This window comes from Leptosomus discolor, chromosome 2 (genome assembly GCF_034619465.1).
Source record: "Leptosomus discolor isolate bLepDis1 chromosome 2, bLepDis1.hap2, whole genome shotgun sequence".
Lineage (NCBI taxonomy): Eukaryota > Metazoa > Chordata > Aves > Leptosomiformes > Leptosomidae > Leptosomus > Leptosomus discolor.
Window position 1 is genome coordinate 45,667,501 of NC_141392.1, and position 24,341 is coordinate 45,691,841.

The window sequence follows — 24,341 nt, forward strand, 5'->3', positions numbered from 1 at the left end:
CAGTTACTTATGCACGTTAATACCTATATCCTAAAAAACTAGTGAACTTTCAACATAGGGTTTGTGTAAAGCATCAGAAAGAGCGGGAGGAGAATCTAGCTGGGATCCTGACCAAAAGACACATGAGAGACTGAAGTTCATGAGCTTCCATTTGACTTGTAACAGTATGCCTCATTTTTAAAGCCCTTTTGAAAACAGGCCTCAAATGATTTTTTTTTTTTTTAATGGAGCCCTTCAGGGTAGATGAGGAGAAGGCCTTACAAAGTATCCTGAGGTGAGAGGGTCCACCTGAGAGTGTAATTGTGCAAAATATTTACAATTCTAAACAATACCTGCTACAATTACATTGCCATAAACAGAAGGCTTCTTATTTGTTATAAGTGGTTAACTCTAAGAGGTGGCCACTTTAAGTGGCCAAAAACACTTTAAAAAAAAAGAAAAAATCCAAGTCAAAGGGGTCTTAAGAACAAAGATAAATTAGCAAGATAAAAAATGTTTCACTTGTAAAAGCTGCCTCAAAAATACGCAGTTCAGCACATAGCCACCTTCTCTTGTATTACCCAGCTTCTGCAGCAAGAACGTTGGCGCAAACATCCATCTTCTAAAACCTGAGTATTCGAGTCTTTGGAACACAAGTAGCAGCTCACTCCTTAGTCAGCGCTGATGTGCAGCTCCACCAAATTTGTTGTTGAGCCTGCTGCCCAGTAGTTTAAATTCCAGTTCAGAAAGGGCACGTAGGGAAGTAACCACAGCTAACCAAAACCTGAGCAAAGGAGTTTTCAAGTCATGTTTTCCGTCCTGGTGTATCTTTTTGAGACAACTGTCTGAACGGTTTTATGCGAGACAAAAATCGAGGTGTCTATTTATGTCAGGCTCCAAAACCTCGGCCTGGCAAACAGGACAGATGACTATTTCATCCTGCCTTACAGCAGTGCTGGAACTTGCAGAGGACGTGGCAGATTCGGCTTTGGTTTTCATAGCTGTGTTTATACAGGTACCCGCTTTTTTAATGAAATAGTTTTCAAAGGCAGTTTGGTCTTCCGTTTTTGGCCATTGCTGCAGAGTACTAGCACACTCAGAATCTTCTTCCTCAGGTGCAACCTGAGCTGCTGTTGTCTGCTCAAAAGGAACTTGTTTCGGTGGCCTGTCAGAAAACGGATTAACCCTATAGTCATGTGCAGAACCTTGGTTTCATTTTCCATCCGTAACACGAGCAATTTTAGCAGGCAATTCACTAACGTCCTCGTAAGCTTCTGTTTGAGCAACAGAGAGTTCAGGAAACTCACGCTTTGAAGCCAAGTTGATTTTGTCCCTGGCGTCATCAGTATGAAGTTGAAAGATGCCACTACGGGGCGATTTTTCGAATTTTATCTCGTTTTTAGGGACTGGTATTGTCCCGACTCCTGAACAATGTGGTGAATCGGCTGTTCCGGTGTTTCTAACACTGCTGCTGGAAGTCGTGCTTTTTTCCGAGAGTCCACTGTCTCCCCCTCCAAGCCGATAGCCCTTTCCACTAAAAGGCACCAGATCTTGCGTATCGTGCGTTTGCTTCTTGTCTGCAAAATAAGAAGACAATCCAATAAGAAAAGTTATTAAGTTTTGGTCGCGGTAGTGACCGACACCGACAAAAATATATGCAAGAAGGCAGCCTTTATTAAGTTACAAAAGCCATGATGGCCGAGCTGGCGCAGCAGAAAAAACCTACCCTTTTATCACCTTTCTTATCTGTCCAGCGGTTCCTGCACTAAGGCTGCTAAAATGATTCGCTCAATAGCTCTGTCCATTCACCTCTGTTCACATACTGATTGGCTGGTGCTCCTACTGGATTTCCCAGTTCATCTACTGTTCTCTTGCCAGATTTCTGCTCTGTGGTATTCACTTGTTTAGTCTCTTCTTGCTCAGTCTCTTATCACCTCCTCAAACCTGTTTACAACATTCTTCATCCACTTCTTTCATCTTCTGGCGGGTATACTGGGATGCTGTCGAGGCCAATTTCACCTTCCTCAGCCAGGCTATCCCCAACAAGTTTTTCATCTATAAATCACGGTTTTGCTCTTTTATGGGCTTCACCTTAAAAATCTGCCGCTTGGAAATAGCGCGGCAAACTAAACCTTTTGCGAACAATTAAGTTGAGAAGGAGCCTAGAAATGCACAAATAAAATAGGCGCTGTTCTTTGCTACATAACAGTAATACCTAAACAAAGCTTATGTAGCGGTTGATCTGTATTTGCTCAAGGAACTGTTTGGACAAAAACAGTTTGGAAAAGAAAAATAGAATTATTTTTCAATACCTTTGTAAGTTGCCGTGGAATTTGGAAGTTTTGCTGCTCGAGTTTTCCCCTTGGATTTCTTAGAGAAGTTCTCTGGCTCCTTCACTTTTGTGAATGTACCTCCACATGTCTGTTGATGCTCAGCCCACCAAGCATCTCGTGCAGAGGGCGCTCTATTCATTGAACGTTTCACATATCCAAAGTACGGTTTTCTATCTTGACAGGGGCCATTGCATCGCCACCAGTGCTGGCGGTAAAAGTCCACCTCCTTATGAAAAGAATGTCTGATCTAGGTTTTTAAAAAAAAAAAAAAAAAAACACAAACAAAAAACCCAACAAAAACCAAAACCCAGCAGCAGTCATTCAGAAAGTTTCTAATTTTACGCCACTAGCTCTACAGTATTTTTTAAAAACTGTATTACTACTTCATTCCTTCCGTTACTGCGGTGATTTTTACATTACCAGTGAAAAGAGCTGATCCTGGGTAAAATTTGATCGACATTTACCTAGCATTAAAACAAAGCTTTAAAAAACCGGACAGGATGTGTAGGAAGAGGTCCTGGCTATCTTGTCTGAACTGCAGTACAGTCACTTGGAAAATCTATCTACAGTTTCACCCTAAATGACGTACTGTTTAGAATGCACTGTAAACAATACCAGTATGGCATTCTCCCTCCAGCTATTCTCTTAGTTGATCTTATCAGACACATTACTTTTAAAGATCATCCACCCATTAGCCTCTACCGATATCAATCTTAGCTAAAACAGACTGCTCTTCCCCAAATGCTTTTCTGAACACGAAGCTATTCTGTCCCTGGTATCGTTAAGCTGTTTCAAGTTTAAAACAAAACTTTTAACGAAAAATACTTACAGGGGGTATACTTGAAAATTATATGACTAACAACTCGCTGCATCTTCCTCAACCTGCTCCCACCGTCATCCCCAACAAAATAACTATGGAACTGGCATACACTTGGATGCCCAATTTGTATCGCTACCAACTGTGGAGTGTCTAACAAGAACAAGTGTACTACTCATAGCACACCAGGCGTACTAAAAAACCAAATCATCAAGAAACCTCTATTAAATCAGGTTAACTGGATTATGCTTACTGTGACATTGGCTCCACTCAAGTGATTAATGCGATGCATGTGTTTGCGGAACTCTGGTCCGTGAGGTTCACGATCTTTGTTATTATTAGTAACAAAAAGCAGGGCGTGGATCATTTCATGCAACAGTGTCTGAAATGATGAAAACCATTAGCTATTTACTGAAAAGGAGCACATATCATTTCAAAATTAGGCTGGAAGCATTTCACTCCTCTGCATTTATCTTGGTACCGATCTAGCTTTCATGCATTCACATTCAGTCTGGGTCATAAAAGCATAATATACTTATTCTACCTGCCAAATCAAATTACCTCTATTCCCATACCACCAAAACATGCTGGAGAATATTACTACAGGAAGTGACATTCCCAAAAAGAGGAGAGAATCTTAAGTCAGATCTTGAAAGAAGTCATCCCCTCCCCAACCCAAGAAAAGAGAGACTTGTGGGAAAGCTGAAACTCTACAGCATTTCTGTTCATGAAGGAAATTCAAATGCTGAGCCAATTCAAAGCAGCAGCCCTGACAGAGGCGCAAATTTATGTTTACAGTCATATCCTATATCCTTATTTTCTGCTGTTGGCCTTTTGACCTAAAAGATGAAACTACAGCCGTTTTCTGATCTTGCTTCCAGTGCCTGTTTGGTTTTAATATTAAAGGAGAGTTTAGGAGTAAAAGAGTTGGGTGTTTTTTTTCCTTTATAAAGTCAGGACAATAAACAAGTGACTTCAGATTCCTACTCAGAGTTGCCCATTTAGAAACATGAAACTGAAAGATTACCATGATATTGCAACACAAACGTGTCAAGAAAGCCACCACTATTTTACGACCTATAAGCCACTGTATATAAGAATGCCATGTGACATGTAAAATGTTGGTATGGAGCGGGGGGAGGCACCGTACGTTTTATCTGCATATTCATGAGCAATCTTGAGATACCTCAACAAGATCCCTCCTTGGTCTTAACTTCAGGAGCGGCTCACTTAGACGAATGGAACACGTTCCACTTTTTTGGTCACAGTGACACACTCCCACAGAGCTGAAAGAGACACAGAAGACAACATGAAAAGCTACTTGTTTCTGTAGCACGTGAAGGACATTGAGAATTGGAGTTAAAATGCCTTTCCCTTCCAACACATGCTAGGTAACTCAGAACGTGAAAAAGCACTTTTAGCAATACTCAACGTCATAAAGCAAAAAAAAAAAAAAAGCAGCCCCCAAGCTCCTTAGAATAACTCTATTAGATCTCTTGCAATCACTTAATTCAAAGCTGGCAATCCTGAAAGAAAAAGGAAAAAAAATCACAATGGACTGCTCCAAGCTAACCTGTTCAGGAGGCAGAGGACTGTTTCCATTAGAACTCCTGATGGAGTGAAATACATAAGAGAGAGGCTGGAGATTCACAGCAGCCAGCACCAACTGAACTGCTGGTTGCCACAGTTTCGCCCCCTCGCCCTCTCCCACCTTTTGAGGTGTTACTGAACCTTCACACACGACCACTTCTGCATGCTAATCCAGCAGAACGCACCTCATTTATTATTTTTTGTCGTCCCCGAGCTAGTCCTCTACCAGTTCAGTATCCGAGTATTTCAAAGTGTCCAAAGAGTGCTACGACCAGCAGAGGACGAGAGGGGGCAGGACTCCAGCAGCCAGCAACGGCATCAGCTGACCTGCTGCAGAACTGCCGCCAAGCTTTTTTTAAATTTCAGATTTCTCGCTTATTCCCTTTCCTAGTCTGTTCTAAGCCTTGTTAATACACTCCTATCATTTCACACCTGCCTTTCTGCCATGCTGTAAAGCTATCATAAAATCTGAGAACAAGAAAAATGACAGCAACACAAGAACGTTCTTTCAAGTTTGAACATACACAGGGTAGGACCAAGTCATTCATTCCCCTTGAAGTCCCCTCCAGTTTTGCCCGCAGCAGGGGAAGAGCCGTTTCTAGCCGCCAAGGGCGAGAAATGCAGGACAAAACAGGCAACGCCAGTGACCAAGTCACGTCCTGGGGTCCAAACTACGTTAGAAAAGCAGGACGTTGAGCAGCTGGAGGAGAAGCTGCGGCACTCGGACATCGTGCCTAGGAAGCCGCAGTTCGGAACAGCTCAGTGACAAGTGACAGCTCCCCCTCCCCGAAACCCACCGCGCTACCACGAGAGGAGCTGCTGCTTACCTGACCGGTCACAGCCTCTGCCGACAGCCCCGGCACGGCACCGGCACACGCCGCCGGGGCCCTTCAGAGGCACGGCAGCTTCTGAAACCCCGGGCCGGCAACACCGCTCGCTTCCCCCTCCGCCTTCCCGCTCCCGGCGGGCCCGCCCCTCGCCCCTGCTCCCCGCCGGCGCCCCCCCGAGAGCCCCGGCCCCCTTCGCCCCAATCCGACCCGACCAGAGGTCTTACACGGTCATGCGCGGGCTCCACGACACCTCCACGCCCCCCAGCAGCCCCCAGAAGAACGCATCGTTGAACTCCACGAAGAGGCTGTGCACGTCGGGGATGGGGTCCAGCAGCTCCCACGCCTCGTCCACCACCGAGAGCGGGCGGGGCTGCGAGGAGCCCCACGAGGCCACAGGGCGCTCCGCTACCGCTGCTGTGCCGGGGCTGGCCTCCGCCTCCTCCGGCTCGCCCACCACTACTTCCCACTGCTCCTCGATCCACAGCTCCACCTCGAAGTCATCTGCGCCTTCCTCCATCCCGCACAACGCCAGCGAGCGGCCGCCCAACCGCCCCGCCGGCTCCGGCACCCCTGAGCACAGCCGCGCTACGACGCAAACAACGCCACGCCCCCTGCGCGTGCAGCCCCCAACGGACTCCCCTCGGACGCGTGCGCGTGCCGGGAGCCGCGCGGCACGCGCCGCGGGTTTCGTGCCGCGCGGCACGCCTCGCGCGGCACGCCTCGCGCGCCATGCCTCGCGCGCCGCGCCACGCCTCCCCGGTGGCCCGGCCCGGCCCGGCCCGGCCCGGCCCTGCCTCGCCCCGCCCCCTCCGAGGCCGGCGCTCCTCAAGGGCGTGGCGGCCCAGCGTCGCTCCGGCTGCCGCTCTGGCGACGGGGTGGGCGCGCATGAGGGCTCGGCGCGGCCGTGTGGTTGCAGGCGGCGTACGTGCCGCCGTGCGCAGGCGCAGTGGCGGTCTCGCCGGTGGCGGTGGCGGCGGCGGCGGCGGCGGCGGCGGGCCGGGTGGGGGGCGGCGGCCATGGCGTTGTCGCTGGGCGAAGGCGGGGGGAGCCGGCTGCGGCGGCAGCTGGAGTCGGGGGGCTTCGCGGCGGGGGAGTACGTGAAGCAGCTGTCGCAGCAGTCGGACGGGGACCGGGACCGGGACCGGGACCGGGACCTGCAGGAGCACCGGCAGCGCATCCAGGCGCTGAGCGAGGAGACGGCCCAGAGCCTGAAGCGCAACGTCTTCCAGAACTACCGGCAGTTCATCGAGACGGCGCGGGAGATCGGCTACGTGTGACGCGCGGAAAAGACTTTGCAACCCGAAAGGTTAGAAAGTAGGTATGTTTATTGCGCGCAGATGCACGTGGCGGGGGATCGCTCCGCCACAAACGTGCCTCCCCACCGTGGTCGCTTGTCCAGTACTTATACAGTTAAAGCTGTCGCCTGTTTCAAAACGCCTAAACATATTCATGCCCTATCCCCGAAAAGGCATTTTTTTCCGGTCCCTTCATTTCCATAATCTCCGCCTCGGGCTCCTCCTCGGTGCGCTTGCGCAGTTCGTGGGCAGGGGACTTCAGGGATGAAGGCCGTAGGTCTTCCTCGCTGTTGTACTCCTCACCTCTCCCCTGGAATCTCTAATTTGTCTGAGCTTGCAGTGCCAGACTGGTTTCAGCCTCGTCTGTCCTTGTGAGCACATCTGGCTGTCTCCTTTTTGTTCTTGTTTAGAGATGGATGTTAGCGAGCCTTCCTTAGCCCTTGTCTCCTCCTGCCTTTGACGCCTTTGAGCCGTGAATTTTGTCCTTGATTCTGTCTTTTCTGTTTCCCTTATCAGCTTCTTTCTCAAGCAATTTGCAGGAGTTAGTGACTAATTGCTTCCTTGCATGCACGTTAGTTCTGGGGAGCAAATTTTAATAGTTTTCGCATTTTTCTGTGTAGCTCCCTATGAATATTTTTGATATATGTATATATTGGGTTATAAAACATGTTTTCTGTATGTCCCCCTATCAATTCCCCCCTTTTCTATTGAGTTAAGTAAATTCTTTTACTTGGCTATTCTGTCTGATTGGTATAATGCTTTGTACATTGTAGTTATTCTTGTAATTGTACGCCAAACCCGCATATATAGGGTCGCTACTAGAAATAATAAAATAGCGGTAGCTATCAGCAACACTACTCTTGGATGCATTAGGATATTGAAAAATCCGGTGGCTGAAGGTGACCACCCGAAAAGCATATCCCACCATTTGTGTTCTCCGTCCTTTTTTACCCTTTTCAAGACCCTACTTATCTCCTTTGCCTCATGATGAACAGTTATTAGAGTTTCCTGTGCATTATTCTTGGCTTCCTCTAATATCCGTATTAAGTCTGGGTGTTTCAACAATCTTTTTGTCCCTATAGGTGTGGGTTGTAGTTCAGAATCCGTGTATAGTTTGATCTCAGGATTTGGTGAGAAACCACAGGAGCCAAGTGGCTAAAGTCACATCCTGTGATGGTGGTAAAAGTACAAATAGAGAAATTCGAGTGATTCCTGGTGTCTGTTTCTACTCCTTCTACGGACACAAAACTACATGTTGTTCTTAAACAAGCACAACCTTTTCCTGCGTATACGACCACTGTTTTTGGACTGGCGTTTGGGCGAATTTCAAAGTGACGGACCTTTTGGTCGGTATCCAGGCAAATGTCTTGTGCGCTCGTGGTATTGCTCTCGCAGAGAAATCCCTGTTGCTCTCGTACAATACGGGATTCTAAATCAACTGTTTGCCATTTGTTCTCTACCTTTCGGGCCCATGTCCTGTGTTCAAAAGGATGAAGCAAAGTTTGACCATGATTTATTCCCAAGGCTATTATGGGATATATTAGAGTCACTGATGCCTTGTGGGTAGTTAACACGAGGGCAGGGACTGTGTGTGTGGTGGGGTTATAGGTAAAGTTTACCGTTTCCCACCAGGACTGGAGCTCTCTTGCCGTATCAGTGGCACTATCCCAAACTATTTTTCGTATTTCTGTGGGGAAGACCCCTTCCTCTCCTTCCCTTATAATAGAGATGCGGTTCTTGATTGCATCCACAGCTGGGCCTGGATACAGCTCAGGGCCAGTGAGATATTACTTTGGAGCCCTCTAATTGCATCTGTAGTGATATTATGATCCCTTATGTTTGCCCGTTCCCAGTCCGGTAAAACTTCCGACACCAACCATTGGGGAGCTCCTAGGGAGCTAATAGGGAGGATTGTAATGGCTGTTGTCGTTTGGACAGATCAGCGGTAGAGGCAGCTAATTTGTCAATGATCACTTCTGAACCTGTGGTATTTAGAACCCCGGGTCCTGTCCCTAACACCCCAGCTACATCCCGTGGTATTCGCCTTTGAAAAATATCCGTTCTCCTGCGTAGCCAAGTGGCCCACCCTTCATAGGAAGTCCATAAGAAAGGGGAACACAATGGTTGTCTTTCTGAAACACTAGTTTGCATCATCAGTTTCGCCCTCTCTAGAGACCACTCTGGGTTAAATAATACTTGTTGCTGACCTGTATTTCTGATGACATACGGACCAATCTCATAAATCTTAGATTCGAGTTTGGTTTGGGTTCGGACTGTTTGAGTGCTCGTATCAGCTGTATAGGTTGTGCAGGGCCCCACTGTCGTAGAAGGTACAGCATCTATCTTAAATTTAAAGGATAATCCTATTTCACCGCGTGCCCAGGCGCGTGTTACAAAGACAGGATGCGTTAGAGTAAAATTATGCCAACAATCCAAAATACTGCAAGGCTTTCTGTTTGTTGTGTTTGTTATTATACTGGATACAGATCTCTGGTTTGCCCTTTTGTAGGAGTTTCCGTGAATTACTCAGCATCCTACGCTTATGTTTTGACCCAGCATTCCCTGCAGTTGAGGCATCGTTCTCTGAAGGTCTGTGCTCCAATAATTTTCGGGGTACGCTTCATTTCTCTGCGTAACCACGGTGGCAAGGCTTAAGCTTTTTCTATCAGAGAGCGGTCCCATATCCCCAGTATATGCAGTGTGAGCTTGGGTGCGTGGCCATTCTGGGGTGTTACCGTTCGACCCCTGGGTTACTATAACTACCAATACAGTAATTTTCCTGACTAAATCTTGGCAGGCCGAGTTACTGAACGCTTCCGGCTGCAATATTCTCATTTCGCTCGGCGAAGCTTTAGTTTCAGTTCATCCTCACCCTGTGTTACTTTCCAAGGAGTTTTGGGAGCTTTCTTCACTCGGGAGTGGTGAATCCAGGTGCATTGTTCCCTGATCTTGGTTGCCGTGAAAGAGGTGAGAAGCACTTGGTATGGTCCTTTGCCACTGTGGCTCCAAAGTTTTCTCTGTAAGAGACTTAACATACCCATAGTCTCCAGGTTGCATGTTATGCACTGGCCCATCCAAACCCCTGCATCGGGTTCCAAACACCTGTTTTTCACTTTTACGAAGCTGTTTCCCTAATGCCACCATATAGGAAGTCATCGATTCTTCGCCAGTTTGTGAAGAGGTTCCCTTTTGTACCCCATAGGGTCGCCCGTATGGGATTTCAAATGGGCTTAGCCCTTCTTTAGCTCGGGGTCTAGTTCGTATCCATAGCATTGCTAGGGGTAGAGGTTGTGGCCAGGCCAAATTGGTTTCTTGTCCTAATTTAACCATCTGTTGTTTAATCAGGTGATTCATTTTCTCCACCTGGCCACTAGATTGTGGCCGGTATGGAGTGTGTAGTGGCCAATCTGTCCCTAGATGGTGGCTTATTTGTTGCACAACTTTGGAGATGAAGTGCGGCCCTGTATCTGAGGACATCACCGCTGGGACTCCAAACCTGGGTATGATTTCTTGTAGCAACACCTTGGTCACCTCTCGAGCTTTAGCTGTTCTGCATGGGAAGGCTTGTGGCCAGCCCGAAAAGGTATCAGTTAGCACAAGCAAGTATTTATACCCCCCCTTTTCTAGGAAGTTCCGAGAAATCAGTTTGCCAATGTTGTCCCGGACAATTCCCTTTCCCAGTTTGGCCCGTTTCTGGTTTTGGGACAATTTTTGGATTAGTCTGGAGGCAAAGGTCACGTTGCTGAGTCGCTTGTCTGACTGTCTGTGGTGTATAAATTTTGAGCTGTCACGGGTCTGATAAGGTATTTGTATAATGCCTCGGCCCCGCAGTGTCCCTTCTTGTGTTCCTTCCGGACCAATGGCCAAACCGTATAAGAGGGGGGGACTGTGAGTTTCCCGTGTGGTGTTACAGCCCACCCGTCCTCATTGTATGTTCCTTCCAAATCTGTGATTAACTTTCGATCCTCCTTAGTGTATTCTGCCTTACCTTCTAGGGTTATCTGTCCATCTGGGGCTAGTGCTCCCTCTACCTTTACCGTTTCTTTAGCTGCCCGTTTTGCCTCTCTGTCCGCCAGTTTGTTTCCTCTTTCCAATTTGGTGCTCACTTTCTGGTGTGCCCTAATGTGCGCAATTGCCCCTTTTTCAGGAAGTTGGACTGCATTCCAAAGTCTTAAAATTTCCTTCGCGTGCTTGATAGTCTTTCCTTGGGAGTTCAACAGTCCTCGCTCCTTCCAAATTGCTCCGTGGGCATGTACCCCTCCAAAGGCGTATTTAGAATCAGTCCAAACATTCACAGCCTTTCCTTCGGCCCTCTGCAGGGCTCGAGTGAGGGCTATGATCTCGGCCTTTTGTGCTGAAGCGTCAGCCGGTAGTGGTCCAGATTCTATTACCTTTTCAGTAGCGGTGATGACGTACGCAGAACGTCGTTTTCTGCCCAGGATATAGCTGCTCCCGTCTGTGAACCAGTGCTCTACCCCATCCGTGGGGGTATCCTTTAGGTCAATGCGGCTAGAGTACGTGGCCTCAATCGTCTCGAGGCAGTCGTGGTCCACTGGTTCTCCAGTCTTCCCGCTAAGAAATGGAGCTGGGTTGACCACGTTAGCGGTCACAATCTCAACATCGTTCTGCTCGACCACGACAGCTTGATATTTCAGGAGTCTCTGTGGGGAGAGCCCATGTCCCCCTTTTACTTCAAGGACTGTAGACACCGTGTGAGATACTAAACCAGGCATTTTCTGACCCCGGGTAAACTTCCGAGCTTCCTGAACGTTCAGGATGACTGCTGCTACCGCCCTTAGGCAGCCAGGCCACCCTTTGGCCGCAGCATCCAGTTGTTTGGAGAAGTATGCCACAGCTCGTCTGTCTGGTCCCAGGTCTTGTGCCAGTACTCCTAATGGTATTCCCTGCTTTTCATGGGAAAATAGGAGCAATGGTCCCCTCGCATCAGGGAGTGCCAGTGCAGGTGCTGACATCAGGGCCTCCTTCAGCCGATGGAATGCCCGATCTGACTCAGCATCCCACTGGAGGTGACTTGAAGTGGATTTTATCAAGGAATACAGTGGTTTGACCAGCAGGCCATAGTCATGTATCCAGAGCCGGCAGCACCCCGTCGTTCCCAGGAAGGTCCGCAGTTCTTTTACAGTCTGTGGCCGAGGGGTCTGGCATATGGCTTCTTTCTGGGCTTGCCCCAAGGACCGTTGCCCTGCACTGATCTCACACCCTAAGTACGTAACCTGCTGCAAAGTCACTTGTGCCTTGTTTCGAGACACTCGGTACCCCTGAAGCCCAAGAAAGTTTAATAAACCTACAGTCCAGGTGACACAGGCTTCTCTGGTTTTAGTTGCAACGAGGATGTCATCCACGTATTGTGGTATTTTTCCTTCTTCCGCTGGTGGTTCCCATCATTCCAAATCTTTCGCTAGTAGGTTCCCGAAGATGGTAGGGCTGTTCTTGAAAGCTTGTGGCAACACCGTCCATGTGAGCTGGGTCTTCCGACCACTCTTAGGGTTTTCCCGCTCGAATGCAAAAATTTTCTGACTGGCTTCATGGAGAGGGAGGCAAAAGAAGGCATCTTTTACCTCTAAAACTGTAAACCAAATTACATCAGGAGTTAAGGTGATTAGCAAGGTATATGGATTGGCAACCACGGGGTAGAGATCCTCTGTTATTTTGTTAATGGCCCTCGGATCTTGGACTATTCGATAGGACCCATCTGGTTTTCGGGCCGGGAGAATGGGGGTATTGAACTCCGATTCGCATTCCCTCAATAAGCCCAGTTCTAAGCATCGCTCTCTTTTCGGGCGAATCCCTTCCCTGTCTTCTTTCTTTAGTGGGTATTGTTTGATTCTTACCCCTCTCTGTCCGTCCTTCAAATTTATTGGTTGGGCATTCTTGGCACGTCCTGGGGCATCAGTCGCCCAAACCCCGGGGCAGAGCTGATTGATGATCTCCTCGTGGATTTGTCCTTCTATGGGAATATTAACCAAAGGCAAGCTCCTTATTTGTACATATTGACCATCATTTACCTCCAGAGTAATCTCACCCTTTTTGAATTTTATCATGGCCTCCAGCTGTTCCAGTAGGTCCCTTCCCAACAGGGAATCTGGTGAATTTGGCATATACAAAAATTGATGGGTGCCTACCTGCTTGCCCAGTTTACATTTTAATGGTTCAAAAAAATAAGCTTTTTCGCTCTGGCCAGTCGCTCCTTTTGCCATGACATAGTCGTTTCCTAAAGGCATTAAAGCTTGATTCAAAACTGAGTATGTTGCCCCCGTATCAACTAGAAACTCCATTTTTTTTCTTGTTTTTCTCCTAATTTCATTGTAATCCATGGATCCTCTAGGCAGTCCTCCTTCCCATGTGCGATCGTTTTTCTTGGGTTATCGCGCCACCTAGTGTTCCCCTGACGCTGTCGCTCCGGACATTCCCTTTTCCAGTGAGCAGTCTTTCTACATATAACACGTTGATCCCTGCTCAGGGGCGCCGGTCGGCGTCCCGTCCTGGGTTTAGGTTTCCCTTCTCTCTCTTCTCTGACTCCTGCCACCAATTTGCCTAGACTCTGCTTATAATTGTCCTCTCTGTGGCTGAACACCCTCCAAGCTTCTTCCAATAACACTTCCAAGTTTTGAGTGCTCCTCACCTCTCCCCTGGAATCTCTAATTTGTCTGAGCTTGCAGTGCCAGTCTGGTTGCAGCCTGGTCTGTCCTTGTGAGCACATCTGGCTGTCTCCTTTTTGTTCTTCTTTAGAGATGGATGTTAGCGAACCTTCGTTAGCCCTTGTCTCCTCCTGCCTTTGACGCCTTTGAGCCATCAATTATGTCCTTGTTTCTGTCTTTTCTGTTTCCCTTATCAGCTTCTTTCTCAAGCAGTTTGCAGGGGTTAGTGACTAATTGCTTCCTTGCGTGCATGTTAGTTCTGGGGAGCTAGTTTTAATAGTTTTCGCTTTTTTCGGTGTAGCTCCCTATGAATATTTTTGAGAGATATATATATTCGTTTATAAGATATATTTTCTGTATGTCCCCGTATCACCGGGACCTGCAGGAGCACCGGCAGCGCATCCAGGCGCTGAGCGAGGAGACGGCCCAGAGCCTGAAGCGCAACGTCTACCAGAACTACCGGCAGTTCATCGAGACGGTGCGGGAGATCGGCTACCTGGAGAGCGAGATGTACCAGCTCAGCCACATCCTCACCGAGCAGAAGGGCATCATGGAGACCGTCACCCAGGCCCTGCTCCAGGCCGACCGCGACGACCCCGCCCTGGGCACACGCCGCGCTGCCGCCGCCGCCCCCTTCCTGCCGCTGTTGGCAAAGGAGGCCGCAGCCAGCGAGGAGAAGCGGCAGCGCACGCTCACCACCCTCCTGGAGAAGGTGGAGGGCTGCCGCGACCTCCTTCCTGAGAGCCCCGGCAAGTACCTGGTCTGCGACGGCGACCTGGTGGAGTACGATGCTGACCACATGGCGCAGATCCAGCGGGTGCATGCCTTCCTCATGAACGACTGCCTGCTCGTGGCCACTGCCCTGCGCAACCGCTGTGGTGCCTACCGCTACGATGCCCTCTACCCCCTGGATGGGCTGGCTGTGGTCAACGTCAAGGACAACCCGCCCATGAAGGACATGTTCAAGCTGCTCACGTTCCCCGAGAGCCGCGTTTTCCAGGCCGAGAACGCCAAGATCAAGAAGGAGTGGTTGGAGGTGCCGGAGGAGACCAAGCGCAACCGGGCCCTCAGCGAGAAGCGACGCCTGGAGCAGGAGGCCCTGCCCCGGCCTGCCCCGCCGCCCACCGAATCCACCAACCCCTTCGAGGAGGAGGAGGAAGAGCCCTCTGCTGGGGAGGAGGTGGTTGGCCTCTCACTTGAGTGGATCCAGGAGCTGCCCGAGGACCTGGATGTCTGCATCGCTCAGCGGGACTTTGAGGGGGCGGTGGACCTCTTGGATAAACTCAACGAGTACCTGGGGGACAAGCCTGTGAGCCAGCCCTGAAGGAGCTGCGGGCCAAGGTGGATGAGCAGGTCCGGCAGCTTACAGATGTGCTGGTGTTTGAGCTGTCTCCAGACCGCTCGCTGCGGGGAGGGCCGCGGGCCACCCGCCGAGCCGTGTCTCAGCTCATCCGCTTGGACCAGTCCACCAAGGCCTGTGAGCTCTTCCTGAAGAACCGGGCGGCCGCGGTGCAGACGGCCGGGCGGCCGCGGTGCAGACGGCCGGGCGGCCGCGGTGCAGACGGCCGGGCGGCCGCGGTGCAGACGGCCGGGCGGCCGCGGTGCAGACGGCCGTCCGACAGCTGCGCATCGAGGGTGCCACGCTGCTCTACATCCACAAGCTCTGCCACGTCTTCTTCACCAGCCTTCTGGAGACGGCGAGAGAGTTTGAGACGGACTTCGCTGGCAACAATGGCTGCTACTCGGCCTTCGTTGTCTGGGCCCGCTCTTCCATGAGGATGTTTGTAGACGCCTTCAGTAAGCAAGTGTTTGATAGTAAAGAGAGCGTGTCAACTGCGGCAGAGTGCGTCAAGGTAAGAGGGTCCAAAGGGGGTGGTGTGACGTGATAACCAAAACAAAGGCTGCATAGCTCGTAAATCCTCTTTTCTAGCCCTAGTTTAGTTGGCTTTTGAGTACAAGAACCAGGGGTAGCGATCGTGAAACTTCTCCCAACTGCTTACAAAATATTCCATCCACCTCTTCATCCTGGCTGGGTGGTCTGTAACAGATTCCCACCGCAATATCAGCCTTATGTGCCTGTCCTCTGGTCCTTACCCATAGTGACTCGACCCTGTCATCACTGACATTAACTTGTGTGCATGATGTTACAGAGGAATGCACATTATCACTTTTAAAACGTGTTATAAAGCAGACTATTTCTATTACCCATCTTCTTGCAAGATACTAAGGAATTTTTATTAGCCCGGAGAAAAATTCTGCTTCCCGCTCCTTCATCACAACTCATCAGACATTACAAAAACTTCCTAGATAACATTTCCATAAAGTAAAAAATAGTTGAAAATAAATTTTGACCTTCAAGATTTCTTGCCCAATAACCAGGTTCAAGACAACTTAAGAGCAACCTCTTACAATAATGAAATAGCTAAGTAACCCCCACCTAGTTTAACCTCTAGAAATGTTATCATCCGAATCAGTCTGAGCAATTCCAGTGGAACACTACAGCACGAGATGGCTTTCGCCTTTAGCTTGCAGAACCATGTGTTGACAAATAGCTTGCACACATTTGAACTCTCTCATACCTGATTTGTCTTGGAGATCAAGTATATTTGTTTCTCAGGTGTCCAGTCAGGCAACTTATTTTGCAGTTCAGTGAAGCATGTTTGTTCAACGTTCGTGACCAGTTTGTGGTGTTACAGACAGTATCTAAACTCACTCAGGACAAAGCCAACTGAGACAGAAGATGACATTTCTGACAAAATTTACCAGTATATTTTAAAACCATACTGGTAATCATTATTAGAACTGTGGGAAGGACACTGTATTCAAGAACAAAACCTTACACAAACAGCATTCACAGTAATATACCCCCAAAACCTGTTCATAATAGCCTGCCATAGGTAGCCACTGCAAAGCCTATCCACCCAGCTCTTTGTCACCCTTCTCTCTGTATCGAAAAGATCTTGGCATCATAATACTTCATTTTGAAAACACGCATCGGCAGAGGTGATCTTTTTCCACAGCCGCTCCAGAATTGCTCAAATGTTTTGAAAACAGATCTAATTTAGGACGTTTGAGTGTTTGAGACAGGTCAGTTCCCACATTTGTTTTCTATTTGTTGTTCAAATGAACACCACTGATGTGTAAAAAAAAAAAAAAAAAAAAAAAAAAAAAAAAAAAAAAAAAATTAAAAAAATCCATTTAACAATACTCACAATCCTCCCTTCTTTTATCAGTTGCATTGGGAAAGAGAAACCAGGAAACTGATGAGAACAATAGTAAGGGAAATAGCTCTCAAAAAATGCTTCACGACACGAGAGACCATTCATGATCCGAATCTAGAGCCCATCTTAAAAACATACGGTAGCACAAATACTTCTGGGTAGTACTGTCCTTGTTAATGTCAGCTTTCACTGGGAACGCTGACAGATACTGCCCTTTTAAGAAGGAAGTATGGAAAATGAACAGGCCGAATTAAGTTTTGGAATCAGTATTTTTAAAATTTTCCACAGAAATGCAACAGAAGTGAAACTGTACTAAAAAATAGGATGGAGGAAGCGGAGGTTGACGCTGTCTGTGTTCACCAACACCTGTTTTTACATTTATTACATGAAATTTAAGAAGGAGAAGTGTCAATAGAGAAAAGATCTATTAAACCAGGTTGTTACTTGTTACATAAGTAAGCCCACTGGTGAGTAACACAAGATGGCCACAACTGCCATGTAAAACCCCGGCTTAAGGAACATTGAAAATGCAGTACCAGTTTATTCAGCATATGCAAGAACAATCCAGTTCCCGTTAAACACCTGTAGCATCAGCATTTAAAAAAATACACCAATGTTTAAAGAAAGTTAAGGTATCGCTCGTCAAATTCCATTGCACATCACTTTATTTCCCCATTTCAAAAGGGAGCAGCAAGTAATTAATTTACATAAATAAGGCAAACCTGCATCCAAGGGTAACACAGCCATTTAAAGTTGTAGAAACAATGCAGGAAACAGCAGAATTTATTTTTTCTTTTCTTTAAAGAAACGTATTTACAAGCAGGTTTTGCAAGGAAGGAATCAAGCTGCTGTTCAACCTGTTAAATACTTTCAGTGCGGCAAGAGAACTGTTAACATTTCAGAAAGTTTACTCAGAACACATCTGCTTCGCACTTACGACTTTTCACAGCACAACGGTTTCATTCCTCAACGGACTGGCTTGTTGGATCCCAATCGCCAAGCTGGCTGGCTTCCAGAAGCAGCAAAATGGACTGACAGCTAATGTCAATTTAATGCCATTTGGACTTGTAAAGGACTGGAAGTTTAACTGAAAGATCATGAAGGCTTTTATGACATGGCCGGGAACAGTCTGTACCAGTATTGCTAGCAGTACTCCTTGCAAGTTTTACTTGCTGGTGTCAGGATATGGCGGTCAGTTACTTATGCACGTTAATACCTATATCCTAAAAAACTAGTGAACTTTCAACATAGGGTTTGTGTAAAGCATCAGAAAGAGCGGGAGGAGAATCTAGCTGGGATCCTGACCAAAAGACACATGAGAGACTGAAGTTCATGAGCTTCCATTTGACTTGTAACAGTATGCCTCATTTTTAAAGCCCTTTTGAAAACAGGCCTCAAATGATTTTTTTTTTTTTTTTAATGGAGCCCTTCAGGGTAGATGAGGAGAAGGCCTTACAAAGTATCCTGAGGTGAGAGGGTCCACCTGAGAGTGTAATTGTGCAAAATATTTACAATTCTAAACAATACCTGCTACAATTACATTGCCATAAACAGAAGACTTCTTATTTGTTATAAGTGGTTAACTCTAAGAGGTGGCCACTTTAAGTGGCCAAAAACACTTTAAAAAAAAAAGAAAAAATCCAAGTCAAAGGGGTCTTAAGAACAAAGATAAATTAGCAAGATAAAAAATGTTTCACTTGTAAAAGCTGCCTCAAAAATACGCAGTTCAGCACATAGCCACCTTCTCTTGTATTACCCAGCTTCTGCAGCAAGAACGTTGGCGCAAACATCCATCTTCTAAAACCTGAGTATTCAAGTCTTTGGAACACAAGTAGCAGCTCACTCCTTAGTCAGCGCTGATGTGCAGCTCCACCAAATTTGTTGTTGAGCCTGCTGCCCAGTAGTTTAAATTCCAGTTCAGAAAGGGCACGTAGGGAAGTAACCACAGCTAACCAAAACCTGAGCAAAGGAGTTTTCAAGTCATGTTTTCCGTCCTGGTGTATCTTTTTGAGACAACTGTCTGAACGGTTTTATGCGAGACAAAAATCGAGGTGTCTATTTATGTCAGGCTCCAAAACCTCGGCCTGGCAAACAGGACAGATGACTATTTCATCCTGCCTTACAGCAGTGCTGGAACTTGCAGAGGACGTGGCAGATTCGGCTTTGGTTTTCATAGCTGTGTTTATACAGGTACCCGCTTTTTTAATGAAATAGTTTTCAAAGGCAGTTTGGTCTTCCGTTTTTGGCCATTGCTGCAGAGTACTAGCACACTCAGAATCTTCTTCCTCAGGTGCAACCTGAGCTGCTGTTGTCTGCTCAAAAGGAACTTGTTTCGGTGGCCTGTCAGAAAACGGATTAACCCTATAGTCATGTGCAGAACCTTGGTTTCATTTTCCATCCGTAACACGAGCAATTTTAGCAGGCAATTCACTAACGTCCTCGTAAGCTTCTGTTTGAGCAACAGAGAGTTCAGGAAACTCACGCTTTGAAGCCAAGTTGATTTTGTCCCTGGCGTCATCAGTATGAAGTTGAAAGATGCCACTACGGGGCGATTTTTCGAATTTTATCTCGTTTTTAGGGACTGGTATTGTCCCGACTCCTGAACAATGTGGTGAATCGGCTGTTCCGGTGTTTCTAACACTGCTGCTGGAAGTCGTGCTTTTTTCCGAGAGTCCACTGTCTCCCCCTCCAAGCCGATAGCCCTTTCCACTAAAAGGCACCAGATCTTGCGTATCGTGCGTTTGCTTCTTGTCTGCAAAATAAGAAGACAATCCAATAAGAAAAGTTATTAAGTTTTGGTCGCGGTAGTGACCGACACCGACAAAAATATATGCAAGAAGGCAGCCTTTATTAAGTTACAAAAGCCATGATGGCCGAGCTGGCGCAGCAGAAAAAACCTACCCTTTTATCACCTTTCTTATCTGTCCAGCGGTTCCTGCACTAAGGCTGCTAAAATGATTCGCTCAATAGCTCTGTCCATTCACCTCTGTTCACATACTGATTGGCTGGTGCTCCTACTGGATTTCCCAGTTCATCTACTGTTCTCTTGCCAGATTTCTGCTCTGTGGTATTCACTTGTTTAGTCTCTTCTTGCTCAGTCTCTTATCACCTCCTCAAACCTGTTTACAACATTCTTCATCCACTTCTTTCATCTTCTGGCGGGTATACTGGGATGCTGTCGAGGCCAATTTCACCTTCCTCAGCCAGGCTATCCCCAACAAGTTTTTCATCTATAAATCACGGTTTTGCTCTTTTATGGGCTTCACCTTAAAAATCTGCCGCTTGGAAATAGCGCGGCAAACTAAACCTTTTGCGAACAATTAAGTTGAGAAGGAGCCTAGAAATGCACAAATAAAATAGGCGCTGTTCTTTGCTACATAACAGTAATACCTAAACAAAGCTTATGTAGCGGTTGATCTGTATTTGCTCAAGGAACTGTTTGGACAAAAACAGTTTGGAAAAGAAAAATAGAATTATTTTTCAATACCTTTGTAAGTTGCCGTGGAATTTGGAAGTTTTGCTGCTCGAGTTTTCCCCTTGGATTTCTTAGAGAAGTTCTCTGGCTCCTTCACTTTTGTGAATGTACCTCCACATGTCTGTTGATGCTCAGCCCACCAAGCATCTCGTGCAGAGGGCGCTCTATTCATTGAACGTTTCACATATCCAAAGTACGGTTTTCTATCTTGACAGGGGCCATTGCATCGCCACCAGTGCTGGCGGTAAAAGTCCACCTCCTTATGAAAAGAATGTCTGATCTAGGTTTTTAAAAAAAAAAAAAAAAAACACAAACAAAAAACCCAACAAAAACCAAAACCCAGCAGCAGTCATTCAGAAAGTTTCTAATTTTACGCCACTAGCTCTACAGTATTTTTTAAAAACTGTATTACTACTTCATTCCTTCCGTTACTGCGGTGATTTTTACATTACCAGTGAAAAGAGCTGATCCTGGGTAAAATTTGATCGACATTTACCTAGCATTAAAACAAAGCTTTAAAAAACCGGACAGGATGTGTAGGAAGAGGTCCTGGCTATCTTGTCTGAACTGCAGTACAGTCACTTGGAAAATCTATCTACAGTTTCACCCTAAATGACGTACTGTTTAGAATGCACTGTAAACAATACCAGTATGGCATTCTCCCTCCAGCTATTCTCTTAGTTGATCTTATCAGACACATTACTTTTAAAGATCATCCACCCATTAGCCTCTACCGATATCAATCTTAGCTAAAACAGACTGCTCTTCCCCAAATGCTTTTCTGAACACGAAGCTATTCTGTCCCTGGTATCGTTAAGCTGTTTCAAGTTTAAAACAAAACTTTTAACGAAAAATACTTACAGGGGGTATACTTGAAAATTATATGACTAACAACTCGCTGCATCTTCCTCAACCTGCTCCCACCGTCATCCCCAACAAAATAACTATGGAACTGGCATACACTTGGATGCCCAATTTGTATCGCTACCAACTGTGGAGTGTCTAACAAGAACAAGTGTACTACTCATAGCACACCAGGCGTACTAAAAAACCAAATCATCAAGAAACCTCTATTAAATCAGGTTAACTGGATTATGCTTACTGTGACATTGGCTCCACTCAAGTGATTAATGCGATGCATGTGTTTGCGGAACTCTGGTCCGTGAGGTTCACGATCTTTGTTATTATTAGTAACAAAAAGCAGGGCGTGGATCATTTCATGCAACAGTGTCTGAAATGATGAAAACCATTAGCTATTTACTGAAAAGGAGCACATATCATTTCAAAATTAGGCTGGAAGCATTTCACTCCTCTGCATTTATCTTGGTACCGATCTAGCTTTCATGCATTCACATTCAGTCTGGGTCATAAAAGCATAATATACTTATTCTACCTGCCAAATCAAATTACCTCTATTCCCATACCACCAAAACATGCTGGAGAATATTACTACAGGAAGTGACATTCCCAAAAAGAGGAGAGAATCTTAAGTCAGATCTTGAAAGAAGTCATCCCCTCCCCAACCCAAGAAAAGAGAGACTTGTGGGAAAGCTGAAACTCTACAGCATTTCTGTTCATGAAGGAAATTCAAATGCTGAGCCAATTCAAAGCAGCAGCCCTGACAGAGGCGCAAATTTATGTTTACAGTCATATCCTATATCCTTATTTTCTGCTGTTGGCCTTTTGACCTAAAAGATGAAACTACAGCCGTTTTCTGATCTTGCTTCCAGTGCCTGTTTGGTTTTAATATTAAAGGAGAGTTTAGGAGTAAAAGAGTTGGGTGTTTTTTTTCCTTTATAAAGTCAGGACAATAAACAAGTGACTTCAGATTCCTACTCAGAGTTGCCCATTTAGAAACATGAAACTGAAAGATTACCATGATATTGCAACACAAACGTGTCAAGAAAGCCACCACTATTTTACGACCTATAAGCCACTGTATATAAGAATGCCATGTGACATGTAAAATGTTGGTATGGAGCGGGGGGAGGCACCGTACGTTTTATCTGCATATTCATGAGCAATCTTGAGATACCTCAACAAGATCCCTCCTTGGTCTTAACTTCAGGAGCGGCTCACTTAGACGAATGGAACACGTTCCACTTTTTTGGTCACAGTGACACACTCCCACAGAGCTGAAAGAGACACAGAAGACAACATGAAAAGCTACTTGTTTCTGTAGCACGTGAAGGACATTGAGAATTGGAGTTAAAATGCCTTTCCCTTCCAACACATGCTAGGTAACTCAGAACGTGAAAAAGCACTTTTAGCAATACTCAACGTCATAAAGCAAAAAAAAAAAAAAGCAGCCCCCAAGCTCCTTAGAATAACTCTATTAGATCTCTTGCAATCACTTAATTCAAAGCTGGCAATCCTGAAAGAAAAAGGAAAAAAAATCACAATGGACTGCTCCAAGCTAACCTGTTCAGGAGGCAGAGGACTGTTTCCATTAGAACTCCTGATGGAGTGAAATACATAAGAGAGAGGCTGGAGATTCACAGCAGCCAGCACCAACTGAACTGCTGGTTGCCACAGTTTCGCCCCCTCGCCCTCTCCCACCTTTTGAGGTGTTACTGAACCTTCACACACGACCACTTCTGCATGCTAATCCAGCAGAACGCACCTCATTTATTATTTTTTGTCGTCCCCGAGCTAGTCCTCTACCAGTTCAGTATCCGAGTATTTCAAAGTGTCCAAAGAGTGCTACGACCAGCAGAGGACGAGAGGGGGCAGGACTCCAGCAGCCAGCAACGGCATCAGCTGACCTGCTGCAGAACTGCCGCCAAGCTTTTTTTAAATTTCAGATTTCTCGCTTATTCCCTTTCCTAGTCTGTTCTAAGCCTTGTTAATACACTCCTATCATTTCACACCTGCCTTTCTGCCATGCTGTAAAGCTATCATAAAATCTGAGAACAAGAAAAATGACAGCAACACAAGAACGTTCTTTCAAGTTTGAACATACACAGGGTAGGACCAAGTCATTCATTCCCCTTGAAGTCCCCTCCAGTTTTGCCCGCAGCAGGGGAAGAGCCGTTTCTAGCCGCCAAGGGCGAGAAATGCAGGACAAAACAGGCAACGCCAGTGACCAAGTCACGTCCTGGGGTCCAAACTACGTTAGAAAAGCAGGACGTTGAGCAGCTGGAGGAGAAGCTGCGGCACTCGGACATCGTGCCTAGGAAGCCGCAGTTCGGAACAGCTCAGTGACAAGTGACAGCTCCCCCTCCCCGAAACCCACCGCGCTACCACGAGAGGAGCTGCTGCTTACCTGACCGGTCACAGCCTCTGCCGACAGCCCCGGCACGGCACCGGCACACGCCGCCGGGGCCCTTCAGAGGCACGGCAGCTTCTGAAACCCCGGGCCGGCAACACCGCTCGCTTCCCCCTCCGCCTTCCCGCTCCCGGCGGGCCCGCCCCTCGCCCCTGCTCCCCGCCGGCGCCCCCCCGAGAGCCCCGGCCCCCTTCGCCCCAATCCGACCCGACCAGAGGTCTTACACGGTCATGCGCGGGCTCCACGACACCTCCACGCCCCCCAGCAGCCCCCAGAAGAACGCATCGTTGAACTCCACGAAGAGGCTGTGCACGTCGGGGATGGGGTCCAGCAGCTCCCACGCCTCGTCCACCACCGAGAGCGGGCGGGGCTGCGAGGAGCCCCACGAGGCCACAGGGCGCTCCGCTACCGCTGCTGTGCCGGGGCTGGCCTCCGCCTCCTCCGGCTCGCCCACCACTACTTCCCACTGCTCCTCGATCCACAGCTCCACCTCGAAGTCATCTGCGCCTTCCTCCATCCCGCACAACGCCAGCGAGCGGCCGCCCAACCGCCCCGCCGGCTCCGGCACCCCTGAGCACAGCCGCGCTACGACGCAAACAACGCCACGCCCCCTGCGCGTGCAGCCCCCAACGGACTCCCCTCGGACGCGTGCGCGTGCCGGGAGCCGCGCGGCACGCGCCGCGGGTTTCGTGCCGCGCGGCACGCCTCGCGCGGCACGCCTCGCGCGCCATGCCTCGCGCGCCGCGCCACGCCTCCCCGGTGGCCCGGCCCGGCCCGGCCCGGCCCGGCCCTGCCTCGCCCCGCCCCCTCCGAGGCCGGCGCTCCTCAAGGGCGTGGCGGCCCAGCGTCGCTCCGGCTGCCGCTCTGGCGACGG

The 24,341-nt window shown here is 47.8% G+C and overlaps 2 protein-coding genes and 2 pseudogenes across 2 annotated transcripts; 1 reads left to right on the top strand and 3 right to left on the bottom strand.

The window, feature by feature from the left end:
* Positions 1–834: 834 nt before the first annotated feature.
* On the bottom strand, positions 835–6,066 carry LOC147415969 (DNA-dependent metalloprotease SPRTN-like; annotated as a pseudogene).
* Positions 6,067–6,565: 499 nt separating this feature from the next.
* Positions 6,566–18,541, top strand: LOC147415970 (exocyst complex component 8-like). Its single transcript, XM_086482355.1, is given in 5 exon segments — positions 6,566–6,677; positions 13,875–14,822; positions 14,825–15,021; positions 15,111–15,356; positions 17,530–18,541. Coding segments are annotated over 5 exon segments (1,740 nt in total). The 3' UTR covers positions 17,767–18,541.
* On the bottom strand, positions 6,781–8,995 carry LOC147415971 (uncharacterized). The gene is given in 5 exon segments (XM_086461835.1): positions 6,781–6,816; positions 7,703–7,947; positions 7,950–8,571; positions 8,574–8,744; positions 8,747–8,995. Coding segments are annotated over 5 exon segments (1,323 nt in total).
* Positions 18,542–18,546: 5 nt separating the features above from the next.
* On the bottom strand, positions 18,547–23,984 carry LOC147415972 (DNA-dependent metalloprotease SPRTN-like; annotated as a pseudogene).
* Between the last annotated feature and the right edge of the window lie 357 nt (positions 23,985–24,341).